Raw genomic sequence first — 14,980 nt, 5'->3', positions numbered from 1 at the left:
GGGACAGCCTGGAGGAGGAGGCATTGACCCTGAGGAGGAGCCTTTGCCAAGCTCCCATCAGCTTCTCTGCACCTGTCCCCACACTGGAGCCCTGTCTGCCCCTCTTCCCAGTTTGGCATCTCCTGGCCCTGAGCTGATGCTGGGGTGAGGGCTCTGTGGGCCTTGCCCAGCAGCAAGGACATGGGCATCGCCAGCCTTGGTGAGCCAGGCCATAGGACCTGGGCTCTGCGCCAACAGCCCTCGTGGCCCCACGGCGGCCTGCGTGGCCGGAAGCAGGCCTTGGGTGGACGGTCACGGCTGGCAGAACCGTGGGGCCCGGGAAGCCTGGAGGAGCTTCCCTTGCGGCCCTGGTCCCGTCTCCCGGTCAGAGGCCGGGCCACAGCCGAGTGAGCCTCCTCTCTGCTCTCCAGGCAGGAGGCCTCCCAGAGGCTGGGCCACCTCTGTCCACCGGCCTTCAGGGCAGAGCAGCGGTGGAGGGCTATCTGCTGCTGCCCACGGCCCCAGCCACGCTCCTCCATGGCAGCCCGCAGGGCGGCCACGATGCTCCTGGCGCACCTGGCACAGCAGCCTCGGCAGCAGCAGGACAACTGGTGGGACTGGTGCCTCCGCCAGTTCCCTGGGCCTCGGACAGACTGCTTCAGGATGCGGCCCACGGCCTGGCCTGAGCCCAGGCTCTCCCCTCCCCGCCCCCTGGTGCTAAGGAAGTGGGGTCCTGCCCTGTCTGCAGGCCTGAGCTTGCCCCACCTTGGTATCCCTGCCGGCCTGCCCCAGCCTTGTGAGAGCTGGTGCCCAGGGAGTGGCCCTTTGGGGACCTGAGCGCTGGTTTCCTGCAGGCTCCTTCCACATCGTCACTTCCTCTGCCCGTGGCCGTGCCCACTGGCCACTCTGATTGCCCGGCTGGCCTTCAGCTATTAGGCTTGTCTGCCAGGGCCTGGCTGCACCCGGCAGGATGGGCAGGTGTGGAGAATGCGCTGTCAAGGGCCCACTCCTGCTCCTCCTCCCAGCCCCCGGGCCCCACGCTGGGCCTGTTCTGGCTCCCAGCCCAGGGCAGTGCCCGGCTCTTGGCTTCCCAGAGGGGCCTTTCAGGGTGTGGCAGCCCTGCCCCAGGGACACGTCCCTGGTCCCCGGTCAGCAGCGTTCCCCAGCGGCCCTCCAGGAGCCTGGCAGGGCCGAGCCCAGCGCCCTGTGCGGTGGACACGTGCCTTCAGGCTCCTCTGGGCCCGCCCTCCTCAGGGCTGTGGCCCAGGCCTCCGGACTGGTGGTGTGTGTGCCGTGTGCGTGTGCATGTGCGTGTGTGTTTTCTCCACGTGTGCCGTGAATAAGACCTGTCTACCTCCCAGGAGGAGCAGCAGCCGCTCGCCCTCTGGGCTCCTGATCCAGGAAGGGGTTGGTGTCACTCCTGCCCGCTTCCTGTTGGTGCAGGGAGCTCGCCGATGGCCCGCGCTGGGGGAGGAGAGTTGGCTGCGTGTGGCAACGGAGGCTGCACCTGTGCCCTGTGGGCAGCTGGGTGGGTGCTGGGCCGGCTGTAGAGCTGGGAGATTCGGCAGGGCCCTCCAGCCCCTCCGTCACAGGCCAGAGCAGGCAGGCACTGGCCCAAGGTTCCCAGTGAGTCTGACGAGTGGTCCTGGAGCCCGTGACCTGTCTCCCGGGGAGTCCTGCCTGCAAGGAACCTCTGTCCAGAGCCACAGGGCCCACGCCCACCTCCCATGTCTGGAATGCCTTCTGGCTCTCACTTTCTCTGTTTACCTTGACTTTGGAGCAATAAAGCCTGGTGGCAGTTTGTATGCTCGCTTGCTCGCTCGCTCTGCCTTAAGTGAGCGGGAGGGATGCCTGGACCCCAGGGATGCTCTGGCTCTGGGAACAGCTGCCCTTCATCCGGACGGCTGTGCCGCCAGCTGCTGGCCCGAGGCCCCACGGCTGGAAGTGCGGGAGCCTGGAGGGCAGGGCTGACTCCAGCCTCTGCCTCATTGTGGACAGGTGGGGGAGGGGGGGCATAAGGGGGCCCACCTGGGACCACAGGCCCTGGCAACCTTGGCTGAAAATGTCTAACCTGGCTGTAGGGGGCTCCCCCACCAGGGCTCTTTCACGGCAGGGTCACAGCTCAATTTCTTTATTTTCATAAGTGGGCACACGGTTTGCAGACGAGCACTCCAGGCCCTCGGTTCCCAGGCGTCGGGACGGTGCGGAGTTAGTGTTTGTGCTGGGTCCAGTGCCCTGGCTTGCGGGAGTGCGGAGCGCTGCCCGTGGTGTCGCCCAGCCCTCGGGTGCAGCTTTCTGCCCTCCTGCCCATGCCCAGGTGCTGGGTGGCAGCCAGGTGCTCGGAGCCACTCCTCTGCCTCCAGCCGTCTGTCCTCATCGTGGCCTCCGTGGGTGGGTAGGCAACTCGGCCTGAGGTTGCCCAATGTGGCCTGAGGCCCCAGTCCTGGGTGGTGCTCCCCTGCAGTGCATGGCTGCCTCCTCTGCCGGCGGGTCCTGGCCGATGTGTGGGTGGCCATGGCTGCTGTGCTGGGCCGAGGGCGGCCGGTGCTGCTGGCTGTCGGGTGCCAGGAGGCGCGCCCTGGGGATCAGTGCTGCCGGCCGTGCTGTCTCCGGCTGGTGGCAGGTTGCTCCCTCCTGGACTCGGGGTTCCGGTTGGTGGCCGACATGAAGGCCTGGCCGCCAGGGTGCGGCCCCAGGCGGGGCGCTGACCTACTGCAGGAAGGACCTCCTCCCGGTCCGGAAGAAGGACTCGATCTGCTCCAGCGAGCGGCCCTTGGTCTCGGGCACGCAGCAGCCGGTGAACACCAGGTTCAGCAAGCAGATGGCGGCGAAGAAGAAGAAAGGCACCTGCAGGCCGAAGGCGTTCTGGGGGCGGAGAGGGGCCGGTCACACGGCACCGAGGACCCTCCACCCCCGCGTGAGCTTCCTGCCCTGCTCACCTTCGCCACCTTGGGGGCCTCCACCTGCTCTTCGCTCAGATACCTGGGGCTCCCCCCTGCCCGCAGCCTGAGTTCTAGGGCCTCTGTGCGGGCCTGGGATGTCTTTCCCGCCCGGGCCCTCTGGCCTCAGCCTCACCCCGGCACCCCTCCCCACCCAGTGCCACTCTTATTCGTCTCAGCTGCTCATGCCCCTGCCTGCAGGAAGCCTGGGAGCTTGCGCCTGCGCTCCTGGGCCCCAGCCTCCCTTCCTGCCCTGTGCCCATCTATGCCTCTGCCGGGGCTGGCACACCTGCCTCCCAGCCCTCTCACCCATTCTGGGCCCAGCCCTGCCTGGCCCTGGGTAGCACCACCAGAGCTGCCCCATCAGACTCTGCTGGGGCTCAGATTCCACTGGCATCAGGGCCTGCCCGGCTGGGAACCCATGGGGGGGTTAAGCCAGGTGGGCGTCCTGTGTGTGGCATGCAGGATGCCACGTGTGGCTGGCCAGGAGGGCACACTGCTGAGACTCAGACTGCTCAGACAGGCCCAGCGGCCCCGGAGGGTGACAGAGCGAGTGGGTGTGGCTTCCTGGCGGGAGGTCAGCTGACTTTCCAGCACAGCTCCCAGCCCACTGTCCTCTGTCCCGACCGTTAGCTGTCCCTGCCACGTGGGCCGCAGTGTGGAGGCGCGGGCGCTGCTCTTGGAGGGTGCGGCGGAGAAGCCCTCAGCACAGCCCCCGGCAGGGGCACTCACCACCACCAGCAGGAAGGACTTGGTGAGGGCGAAGGCGGTCAGCCAGCTGACCAGCACGCAGAGCCCCGAGGCCACGCCGCGAGCCCGCAGCGGCAGGATCTCAGACATGAGGAGCCACGTGATGGGCCCCCAGCCCATGGCGTAGCCTGTGCAGGGGGGCAGGGGGACAGCTCAGGCCTGAGCTGCTGAGAGACCCCTCCCCAGCCACCCGACCACCCAGGACAGCAGTGCCCTGCCCACGACACAGCCACCCCCCCCCCCCGACCCCACCCCCATGACAGCCCTCCCTCCCGGGCCGGCAGCCCCCAGCCCCAACCGCCACACCTACCCGTGATGAAGAGCATGGTGGCCAGCAGGGGCACCAGGGTGAGGAAGCTGGTGGGTGTGGCCAGGGGCTGCTCTGCGCCCCCCAAGGGCACGCTCTCGAGGCCCACGGTGTTGTTGGGGGCCACAGGCTTGGGGCCGAAGTGGATGTACAGCCCCAGTGTCATGTTAGCAGCAAACATGATGGAGGCTGTGGGCGGACCGGTGGCCCTCGGGGCCAGGACCCTCTGAGCCGCGGCTCCTGGGAGCCCCTTCCACGGAGCCACCCCTGTGGCCCCACCTCCTCCGGCGCCATCACAGCCCACGGGGACTGGTCACTTCCAGACTGGCAGCTCCCCGTGTTTGGGCGTCCACCACACCCACACGCTGTGCCAGCGGGCTGTTCGCTCCCAGGAGCCCAGCAGACCTCTGGGGCAGCAGGTGCGTGCCAGGCCCTGTGCCCGGGTGTGAGGCAGCGGCCACGAGGGCAGGTCCCACCCAAGCCCCTGGAGCCCAGCCACAGGGCTCCCACCTTGTGGGGCACAACCCCTGGCAGCTGCCGGCGGGGGTGGGGGCTCACCTGAGACGAAGAGCAGGACCTTGCGGCCGGCCCGGTCCATGGTGAGGGCCGCGATCATCACCGCAAAGAGCCTCACGGCGCCCACAATGGCGGCGTCATCCTGCGGGGGCTGCAGGGAGGAGGCCATGGGCTGAGGAACCCGGCCTGCTTTCCTGCCCCACCGCCCCTCTCCCCCCCAAGGCACTCAGGGTGCTCAGGCCCCACGCCCTGACCCCAGCTCCTGGGAGCATGGAGCCGCTGAGCACCTACTATGTGCCAGGCCCTTTCTCTGGCCCCCGCCCTGGCCTGGGGGCCTCCCGGGCAGGGGGCCTCCCGGGCAGGGGCGCAGGACCCAGGCGGGACAATGCCGGGGGGACTGGCTTCACTAATCTTCAGACCTCATCGCCCTCTGCGCCCGGGCCGGCAGTGAAGCCCGGCATCTGTTATCTCCCTCTGCAGAGGCCGCCTGGGCCTGGGGCACGTGGCCCCGAGGCCAGAGGCGGACACTGTGAGCCTGTGCTCCATGCCCAGAAGTCTGCACAGCCCTGACACTGGTTTTCTCCGTCATCCGGGACCCTTCTTTAAACCTGTAAGCTCTGCTCGCAAACGTTACTCTGAGAACGGGTGTGTGCACGGAATCAGTTACCAGCCCAGGGGGCCTCCGCCTGCACGCGAGCCCACATGCAGCACTGCAGGTCTAGGTGGGGCGAGCGGGCGCCAGGTGGGGGCGCTGGGCCGTGCTCACCAGCAGGACGGCAGTGCGGGTGAAGATGGGCTGCAGGTAGACCAGCACGGGCGTGATGCCCGTCAGCTGCTGCAGGAAGCGCATGAGCACGGCGATGGCGATGGGGCGGTACATGTGGGGGTCCCGGGCCTCGGCCCATGACATGCGGCTGCTCTGGAGACACAAGCGCTGCTCAGGGGGCAGGGCCAGCCCCTCCAGCGGTGCCGCCTGCCCTGGGCTGCATGGAGCTGGGGGGGGGACTCCCTGCTTCCCTCCTCGGGGAAACAACCCAGGCCAGGGGGCAGGCTGGGGGACCCCTGCCCGGACCCCTGGCTCCTGGACCAGCGGTGGGTCAGGGCAGACGCCTGCGTGCAGGCTCTCCGCGTCCCTAGGCATCCCCTGCACGAGCGTGGGCTCCGGGTCAGGTGGAGGCGGGAACACTGGTAACCCAGATTCCGGGAAAAGCCAGCCAGGCTCAGAGAGGCCGTGGCCACACGGCTGTGGGCGCCAGAGGTGGGTGTGGGGTGGGGCCCCCTCCCACCGCCCCCCCCCCTCCTCCCCGCACCTGTCTCTGCACGTTGTCCTGGATCTGCTGGAACTCCCAGCGGATGTCGGCCTGGGCCCCACGCAGCCAGGCCAGCGCCTGCAGGGCCTCGGCGTCGCGGCCCCGGGACAGCAGGAAGCGCGGCGAGTTGGGCATGAAGCTGAGCAGTAGGATCATGAGGACCACGGGCCCCTCCCCGGCCACGGCCAGCCAGCGCCACGGCAGCAGGAGGCCTGCGGGGAGGAGGGAGGAGCTGGGGTCCGGCTGGACGCGGAGCCGCTCCCCTGGGCTCCGAGCAACCTCACCTGCCCTCAAGGCTACTCCCAGCGCCACCTCCTATGGGCATCTGCCCCATCAGCCCAGGCCTCTGTGTTCTAGACCAGGAGGGGCCCCAGGGACGGCCTGGCCCCTGACCCAGGGCCCTGCAGGGTCTCAAGGCCACAGCGGGGCGATGGAGGGGTGGCCTGAGCAAGCAAGAGCCGGGCCTCCACCCCCACCCCTTCCTGGCCTCAGCCGGCTGCCCTGATCCCCCTTCTATGTGGATCTCCCACCGAGACTGCTGGCCCAGAGCTGCCCCCGCCCAGGTAGGGGGGGTCTGGTGACCAGAGGGGCAGGGAGCTGCCTGGGGTACACTGTGCGGTGCGGCCGGGGAGCCAGGTGTCTCCCCTCCCAGCCTGCAGCTCATCTGGGGGCACATCGCTTCCCTTCCCACATCGGCTCAGGCCCCCCCTCCCCATCCTGCACAAGGAGGTGCGGAGCGCTTGTCTTACCAAGCGCATAGAGAGACAGCGACCCGAACACGGCCATGAGCTGGGGCGTGGACCCCAGAGCCCCGCGGACGCCGGGCGGAGCAATCTCTGACAGGTACACCTGCAAGACCCCCCACCCGGCCTGTGGTGAGGACGCAGGTCTGGCCCAGGCAGCCGCGGTGGCGATCTTTGCAAAGAGGGGGGGTGGGGTTTCCGGTGGGTCCCTCGTCATGATCGTGACTCACCTCATGACCTCCCCTGGGCCTCAGTTTCCCTAACTGTCAGGGGGGCAGAAGCACTCGGCTCTGAAACGGGGAGTGTGAGATCCCGTCTCTGCTCCCCTGCTGGGCGGGCCCAGCCCCTAGTGGGTGTGTAGGGAGTGGTGGGTAAGACTTGGGGGCCAGGGCAGGGACTTCCCTTTCCTCCCTGTTGCTCAATGTAGATTTTCTCTAATTGAGTAACTTGTCTGACTGTCAGGAAACAGGGTAGGAAGTTTTGGGAGTCCGAGTGGGGGAAGCTGGGGACATGAGGACAGAGGGCCCTGAATGAGCTGCAAACACATCCCCATTGACGGGGGGCGGGGGGGGCTGGAGGCCGGCTGGGAGCCCTTGTCAGCCGGTGCTCGGCACAACACGGGGCTGCGAGGGGGCCTGGGGCCCGCCCGGCCTTACCGGGATGCAGGCAGCCGTGAGCCCTCCCGCGAAGCCCGTCAGGGTCCTGCCCAGCAGCAGCATCCAGAAGGCACGGGCGCCCGCCATGAGCGCGTAGCCGGCCACCGAGGGCACCGCCGAGAACATGATGCTTAGCTTCCGGCCCAGCAGGTCGTTGAGGACCATGGCACTGAGGCCCCCGGCCGCGGCGCCCAAGGTGAACACGGACTGGAGAGAAGGCGGGCAGGCGTGGTTGGGCACCGCACCCCCCCCCCCCCGAATCGGGGCCCAGAAACCGCTGCTTCTGCGGGACTCAGGCCCTGAAGGGCAGTGAGCCTCCCGTCGCCAGAGGCGCACAAGCAGCGTGTGGACGGCCATTTGCTAGGAGCCCACCTCAGGGAGCCCTGCTCTGGGGAGGAGGGGGCACGGGCCACAGCGGTGCCGTCCAGCCGGGCGTGTCAATGTCTAAAACTGGAATGGAGCAGACAGGAGGGTTCTGGGTCGGAAGCCCCTGGGATTTTAAGGTTCGGGGGTCCTTGGGTTCCCCCTAAGCACAGTGAGTGGGGCCCGGTCAGTGAGGCGGGCACTCAGTCTGCTGCTCAGTCTGTCCGAGCTTCTTCGCTCATGATGGGGAGAGTGATGGCAGCCCCCTCAGGGGGTTGCCCTGGAGTCGACCAGCTCTCAGGGCAAGTGCCCAGCATGCACCTGGCACATAGTAGGTGGCTCCGTACCCCATGGATGTGCTATCTTAGCGAATGTGCTGTCTGCCCTGCTGTGACAGCCCAGCTCCGAGGGGGTGGGGTCTGGGAGCCCTCAACCCACAGGGTGGGGACTTTAAGGGCCGCCTCCCCACCTGCCCTTCCCACGCCTTCTCCACTGTCTCACTTCCTCCTTTTATTTTAGAGGCACCACTGGGCATCACTCCCTCCACCCCCAGCCTGGAGGGTGTGGCAAAGGCCTGACCAGGGCCCTGGAGGGGCTCTAAGGCTGAGTGTCAGGGGGTCCCTAGCTGGGGACAGAGCCCAGGGGGTCCCTCCACCCCCTGCCCCGCCTCTAGGAGCTCAAAGTGCGGCCCTTACCCCGAACCAGGAGGCCTGGGTTTTGGTCAGACTCAGGTTTGGATCCAGGGAGCGCTCCAGGGCCGGGATGACCGGGGACGTGTAGACCAGGGCGTAGCCGAAGCTGAAGTTGCCCAGCACGGCCGAGAAGGTGGCCAGGAACACCCACTTGTTCTGCAGGGCGCTGGTGGCAGCGCGGGGGGCAGAGAGGTTGGGGCTGTGAGTCCCCCCTTCCCAACCGCTGCCTGTGCTGAGTACAATGGGCGTCCACGCAGAGGGCAGCGCTGGGGAGGGCTGGTCCCGGCCAGTCAGACGGGCACCCCCCCCCCCCCCCCCCGCGCCCCGGTCTGACTGCCAGCTCCCTAGGGAAGACCCCACGCCCGCGGCTGTGGCTGAGCCACGTCTGGTTTCTGCTCTTAGCTCTGCCACCCCGGCCGCTGTGCGACCTTAGGCAAGCCCTTAGCCCTCTCTGGGCCTGTCCCGCTGTCGGTGCCAGCGGCGGGGAGGGCCCGGTCCCGGGGCCCGTGGGGGAGGGAGACACCGCCAGCTCCTTAGGCGGGACCACCTGGGGGACTCCTGGCCCCCGGCGGCCGCTCCCAGGGTCAGAGGAGGCCCCAGGCGGAAACCAGCCCCCGCCGCAGCCCCTGCCCGCCACGCTCACCCGACCCGCGTCCTCTCCCCGGGCGACGGGGCCGGCTTCTCGGGGAACGTGTCATAGTCCGCGCCCTCGGCTCCCAGCAGGGGCTCCTGCATGGCCGGCAACTGCTGTCACCTGCGCTGCCGACCGCGGGGAGCGTCTGGCCGCCGCGGCGGGAGCATCCGGCCGAGCCCGCAGCCCCGCCCCCGGCCGCCATTGGCTACGGGGCGGCCCTGCAGAGCCGGCGCCGGCCAATGGGCGGCCGCGAGGGTGAGGATGCTCGGGTGCGGAGCGCGGCGGGCTTTCCCGGCGCGGCCTGGGTGCGGGGTGCGGGTGCAGGGCTGGACTAGGGCGGCCGGGCTTTCCCGGGGCGCGGTCCGCGCTTCGTGTGCCCCGGGAGGCCCTGGGGATGGGGACCTCCCCCCCCCCCCCCCGGGGGAAGCGGCTAGACATTCGCGCGGGGCCTGGAGGCAGAGCCCCTGCCCCCCTCCGTGTCCGGTTTGGGGTCCGAGCCGGGCGCCAGCACCGGGGCTCAGCTCGTTCGGGCCGCAGGAAGCCGAAGCCCAGAGACGCGGAGCCGCTCGCAAGGTCACACCGCGAACTCCGTCTCCTTGCAAACCGAGGCCGTGAGCGCCGCCTTGCGCCCGCCCCCCCCCCCCGCCGCGCGTGGCTCCCTGTCCTCCCGCGACGCCCCGCGGTGAGATGAGGTCTGTGGGGTGAAGGCAGAGGGAGGAGGGCCGCCGCTCCAGGAGGGCCAGCCTCGCATCGCCCCGCTTCTGGTCTCCTGCTCGCAGGAACGGTGTGGGCTTGTTGGAAGCAGCCGGGTAATAACACGAAACTTAAACTAGAGCAGAAATGGAAAATTCCCTGGGAAACCATCCGCCCTCCAAGAACCCCGCACCGCCCAGGGCCGGCTCAGAGGGAGGCTGGGTCCCGCCCCATCCCGCCCCACGGAGGGGCCACAACTCTCAAATGGATCCATTGTTGTCGAACATTTGGGTTATTTCCAGGTTTTCACTATTAAAACGGCGCTTTACAAAGCTGGTTATAGTTCCCGCTTATTCTTTTAAAAAAACCCCAACAATAAATGAAGCCACTTTATTTGAACAATAAACACCTGTATGACATGAGCTATGCTAGGAGGAAGGGTTTATTTGCTGCTCCTGGCCTTGCTTTTCCTCATCTGGAACCCCGGCTCCTGGCCCTCCAGAGCCTTCCGCGCGGCCACACTGGCCTGGTCCCGGAGCGGTGCGTGCAGGAGCTTGCCTGCTGGAACTAGACGAGGGCTGATTCCGGCATTCCTTTTCCTTTCCCCATATTTCTTCTGAATTTTCTCTGCTCGTTTTTTGTTTAAATGGTCTTCCTCCCCAGGAGTGCGCTGGGCCCCCTTGTTGGCCCAGGGGCGGTGCCGGCGGGACTCGCACCACTGTCGCGTGGGGTGCTGTCATGAGCATCATGCAGCTCTCTACTGGGGTCTTGGCGCGACCGGTTTGTTGCTGGATGTGTTGTCGGCAGCACCAGTAATCCTTGTTTTGGGGGCACAACACTCCCAGCCCCAGGGGAAGTTGGCCATGTCCAGCCTTGAGGTGCGGCTCTCCTTGCCGCCTCCCCGCACACAGACTGTGTGTATGCGGGGGGTGGGGGTGGGTGGGGGTGGAGGGGGAGGCATGTTAGTGTTGGCAGCAGGGCGGCCCAGCTCCTATGTTCACTTCTTGTGGCGGGGCTTCCTCTGGCCCCCGGTCTTGTGTTGCTGGTGCCAGTTGTCCCAGGAGCTGTCCATGGCGCAATGCTGGCTGAGAACTAATGGAGCCGGAGCTGCCGTGCCGGAGGAGCTGTGGAACTGTGCCCGTCTCATGCCTCAAACCTGCACCTGGAGGCCCTGCTCCACGGGGCACACGTTCAAGAGCATGAGGCTGCGAGCAGGACCCGACGGGGAAGATCGCCGCCTTTTCATGTCTTGACAAATAATTTGGGGGCTGTTTCCACAAAATCATTCTTGAAGAAACAGCCATCACATCAGAGAAAACAGCCTGTCTCGGGCCGCCTCGCCCCGCTGGCGTCTCAGTGCCTGTCGTTGCCCACGGGTCTGCTTTGCAGTTTTTTAAAAAAATGTATTTCTTTATTGATTTCAGAGAGGAAGGGAGAAGGAGAGAGAGAGAGAGAAACATCAATGGTGAGAGAGAATCATTGATCGGCTGCCTCCTGCACGCCCCCTACTGGGGATTGAACCCGCAACCCAGGCACGTGCCCTTGGCCAGAATCGAACCTAGGACCCTTCAGTCCGCAGGCTGACTCTCTATCCACTGAGCCAAGCCGGCCAGGGCTCGTTTTGTTTTTTAAATAAGTCTTTATTGATTTCAGAGAGGAAGGGAGAGGGAAAAGAGAGATAGAAGCATCCATGATGAGAGAGAATCATCAATTGGCTGCCTCCTGCACATCCCCTACTGGGGATCGAGCCCACAACCCGGGCAAGTGCCCTTGACCGGAACGGAACCTGGGACTCTTCAGTCTGCAGGCGGATGCTCTATCCACTGAGCCACACCAGCTAGGGCTGCTTTGCAGTTTTGCCCATCCTGTGTGGGCACCGAAACGTGACTCCCTTGCGTCGTATTTCAAGCATTTTCTTACCATCCAGGACGTGGGCTTCGGGCCAGGCACGCCCGGTATACGGGGGCTTACGAATCATGTTGCACGGCCCTCGTGGCCGTACTTTAAACATCACGATGTAACACATCCTAACTGTGCAGCTCCGCGCGCACCCCTGTGTCACTGCCCAAGTCAAGAACCAGACGCTCCTGGTCACCCCAGAAAGTCTGACTGCCCCTCCCCGGTCCAGCCCCCACTCTGAGTTCTGTCTGTGGATTAGATTCTCCTGCTCTCGAACCCCCTGTAAACGGAGCCCTGCTCTTGTTCCCGCTTTCCCCTCAATTCATTGGCATTATCGTTATTTTTAAAATATATATATATTTTTATTGATTTCAGAGAAAGGAAGGGAGAGGCAGAGAGGGATAGAAACATCTTTGGCGAGAATCATGGATCGGCTGCCTCCTGCACGCCCCCCACTGGGGACGGAGCCCACACCCTGGGGAATGTGCCCTGATCGGGAATTGAACCTTGACCTCCTGGGTCGTGTTCATGGGTCAACGCTCAGCCACTGAGCCACACCGGCCGGGCCGTTTGTTTGCTTTGGTAATCAACTTTATTAAGATGCAATGTACACCGAGTGACAGGAAGGCACTTCACGTGTGTGGAGGTTGATGAGTGTTGGCAACCGTGGAACCCAGGCCCTGCCCCCACCGAGATACAGGACATTCCATTCACCTAGATTCTAGGCCAGGGGTGGGCAACCTTTGTGTGGGTGCGTGTCAAAGCCAGCAAAACCTCTGACTCAGAATTCTTCTGCGTGCCAACCCTAATTTTTTGTGAACATGTTACGCCTACTTGATATCTCTTAAGGTGTACGTATGTGAAGAACCTTGAAGAAATAATAAAATTCATTCGAGCGACAAGAACACAGTATATGATGATGAAAGATACATTTATTTTTTAATGTACACATGTACACTGATAGTCCGACAGAAAACTTTATGACTCCGTTTGATATTATCAGTGGGACTTTTGCTGCTGCATCACTGATGACAGAGATTTTATGTCAGGTTTATATTTCGTGACCTTCAGAGATATGCACGAGCTACTACTTTCATCCGTCAGGCTACTCCTATGACGAGACTTAACAAAATTCATCACTGAGAACAAAGATTCACAAGCGTATGTGGATGTAACCAAAACACTGGTCGGATCTAGGAAGGCAGGGAGAGTTAAGGCAGAGGCAGAGAAATTGCTCTTCCCCTCGCTCGTCAATCCATGTCTGTGGTCTTTAAGATAACTTCTTATGTAAAATTATTTATTTATCTAAGATGCACCTACACTGAATTTATCTGAAAAATAAAAAAGTCGATATTAAGAAAAAAATTGTAAATGGAAGATTTATAAGAGAGGGTTTTGCGTGCCAGCAAAAGTTACTGGCGTGCCATGTTTGGCACGCGTGCCAGGGGTTGCCCACCCCTGTTCTAGGTCCTAGACCAGTGATGGTGAACCTTATGAGCTCGGCGTGTCAGCATTTTGAAAAACCCTAACTTAACTCTGGTGCCGTGTCACATAGAGACATTTTTTGATATTTGCAACCATAGTCAAACAAAGACTTATATTTTTGATATTTATTTTATATATTTAAATGCCATTTAACAAAGAAAAATCAACCAAAAAAATGAGTTCGAGTGTCACCATCACTGTCCTAGAAGGTTCCTCTGTGCCCTTCCAGCTACCCGCCCCCCCCGCCCCCCCGCCCCCCCCCGCCCCCCCCCCCCCCCGAAATGCTGCTGCTGTTCTTTCTGGCTGCGGGTTGGCGCTCTCCTTCCTAGATTTCCAGGGAGAGGGAACCGCAGGGCGAGAGCCCTTTCGCCCTCCGTCTCCCAGGCTCCCACTCCGGTGGCCACGCGTCACCGTGCTGTTTGCAGGGCGGCCCCGCTCTGCCGCGTGGAGGCATGCGCCAGTGTCACCTCCCCTGGTGGGCCGCTGGCTCATCCCCAGGTTTGGCTGGAGGAAGAAAGCTGGCCTGACCCTCCGCGTCCATCGCCCGTGCTCCTGCCTCTGGAAGGTTAAGTGGATGAACCTGGATTTGCTCACGAATCTTCCGTCGTGGCATCAGGGCTGTTTCTCCCACGTTCGCGCTGAAAATCAGCCATCGGAGCGCAGCTCTGTCCTTGGGGGGCGGTTGCCCACAGCAGTGACCGCCTCCATGGCCCTCGGGCCTCTTAGCCCGCCCGAGGCTGGGCCGTCCTTTCCTGACCACCTCATCTGGCTTGGGGGGGGGGGGCAGGTGTGTATAAGGCTCCTCCCCTCCCCTCCCCTCCCCTGCACCTGGTGAGCTGGAAGCTCCTTGCCAATTTGAAGTCAGGGCCCTCCCCATTTCTTTAGCCTCCCACACAGAGCTGGCCGGGATGGGGCCACTGGCTCCCTTTCTGCCCTGGACACACCCGTGAAGGGGCCGGGCCCCTCACTTCCACACCCCCAGCCACAGCCCCTCCCTCCTTCACAGAAAGTGCCCTAGCTGACCCATTCGGGCTGTCTGTCCTGGGGACAGTGGCAGCTCTGGGACAGGCCCCTCCCAGGACGGGGAGCCCATGGCCGGGAGGTGAGCATCCTGTAGACCCGCGCGGACTGGGGGAGGGGCTGGGCAGGGGCCACGCAGGGGCCACCCTGCTCCGGGATTCTCCCCATCCCTGCGTCCCTGCCGGTCCAGGGCACGGAGCTTAAAGCAGTGGTCGGCAAACTCATCAGTCAGCAGAGCCAAATATCCACAGTACCACGACTGAAATTTCTTTTGAGAGCCAAATTTTTTAAACTTAAACTGTATAGGTAGGTACATTGTTATTCACTTAATCAGGGTGCTCCTAAGGCTGAGGAAGAGCCACACTCAAGGGGCCAAAGAGCCGCACGTGGCTCGCGAGCCGCAGTTTGCCGACCACGGGCTTAAAGGATGCCCTGGTCCAAGCTCTGCCTCTGGACACAGGAGCTTGAGGAGGGTGCTGCCCAGCGAGCCGTTCTCAGAGCCTGCTTTCCTCGCCTGGAAGATTCCGAAACCCGGTGCCTACCCTTGACCTAGCTCCTCCCGCAGAGACCTCTGTGTCTCCAGACTAGTCCTCGGGCTGGAGACTGGCAGAGCTGCATTCCAGGCCTCCTGGCACTGGATAAGAGGTGAGGTGTGGGAGGGGTGCCAGGGACCGGGCCTTCCCCTCCCTCTGGGCTCCATCAGCCCATTTTAGAGGCGAACATCAAGGCTCAGGGAGTCACTCCCACGTGGCCCCTTGCTCTCGTGGTGTCTGGAGGGATGGGAGGGCAGCAGGGGGTGGGCGGTGGGGCGCCCAGAGGCAGCCCTGCCCCTCACCTCCTCCTTCCCACAGATGGGCGGGCCAGGGCCCCTGGAGGAGAAGGTCTCCAACGCCCAGCTGCTCGGAGTCCCCGCCGCCCCCCGCCAGGCCCCGGGTGCTGCCGCCCCCGGCCCTGAGGCCTCGGACCTGGTGCTGTCTGTGAGCCTGGCCATGGT

General features: G+C 64.2%; 1 protein-coding gene across 1 annotated transcript; it reads right to left on the bottom strand.

Annotated features, from left to right (window-relative positions):
- Positions 1-2,094: 2,094 nt before the first annotated feature.
- SLC2A6 (solute carrier family 2 member 6) lies at positions 2,095-9,029 on the bottom strand. The gene is made up of 10 exons (XM_070429995.1): positions 8,899-9,029; positions 8,259-8,421; positions 7,201-7,407; positions 6,551-6,650; positions 5,802-6,013; positions 5,258-5,410; positions 4,534-4,642; positions 3,979-4,164; positions 3,651-3,796; positions 2,095-2,844 (listed from the first exon to the last, which is right to left on the bottom strand). Exons 1-10 carry the CDS (start codon positions 8,988-8,990, stop codon positions 2,689-2,691), a joined length of 1,524 nt encoding a protein of 507 aa, XP_070286096.1. The 5' UTR covers positions 8,991-9,029; the 3' UTR covers positions 2,095-2,688.
- Between the last annotated feature and the right edge of the window lie 5,951 nt (positions 9,030-14,980).

Source organism: Myotis yumanensis, unplaced genomic scaffold, assembly GCF_028538775.1.
Source record: "Myotis yumanensis isolate MYYU_CA2020_CCGP unplaced genomic scaffold, mMyoYum1.0.hap1 SCAF_12, whole genome shotgun sequence".
In the NCBI taxonomy this organism is placed as follows: domain Eukaryota; kingdom Metazoa; phylum Chordata; class Mammalia; order Chiroptera; family Vespertilionidae; genus Myotis; species Myotis yumanensis.
This window is presented reverse-complemented; position numbering and strand designations above follow the sequence as displayed.

Excerpts from the sequence above, each read along its gene's own strand:
- SLC2A6 (XM_070429995.1), bottom strand. The coding sequence starts at position 8,990 with ATGCAGGAGCCCCTGCTGGGAGCCGAGGGCGCGGACTATGACACGTTC. Across the intron at positions 5,411-5,801 it reads AGGACAACGTGCAGAGACAG|AGCAGCCGCATGTCATGGGC; the intron begins GTGCGGGGAGGA and ends TTGTGTCTCCAG. Across the intron at positions 4,643-5,257 it reads CCCGCACTGCCGTCCTGCTG|CCCCCGCAGGATGACGCCGC; the intron begins GTGAGCACGGCC and ends TCCTCCCTGCAG.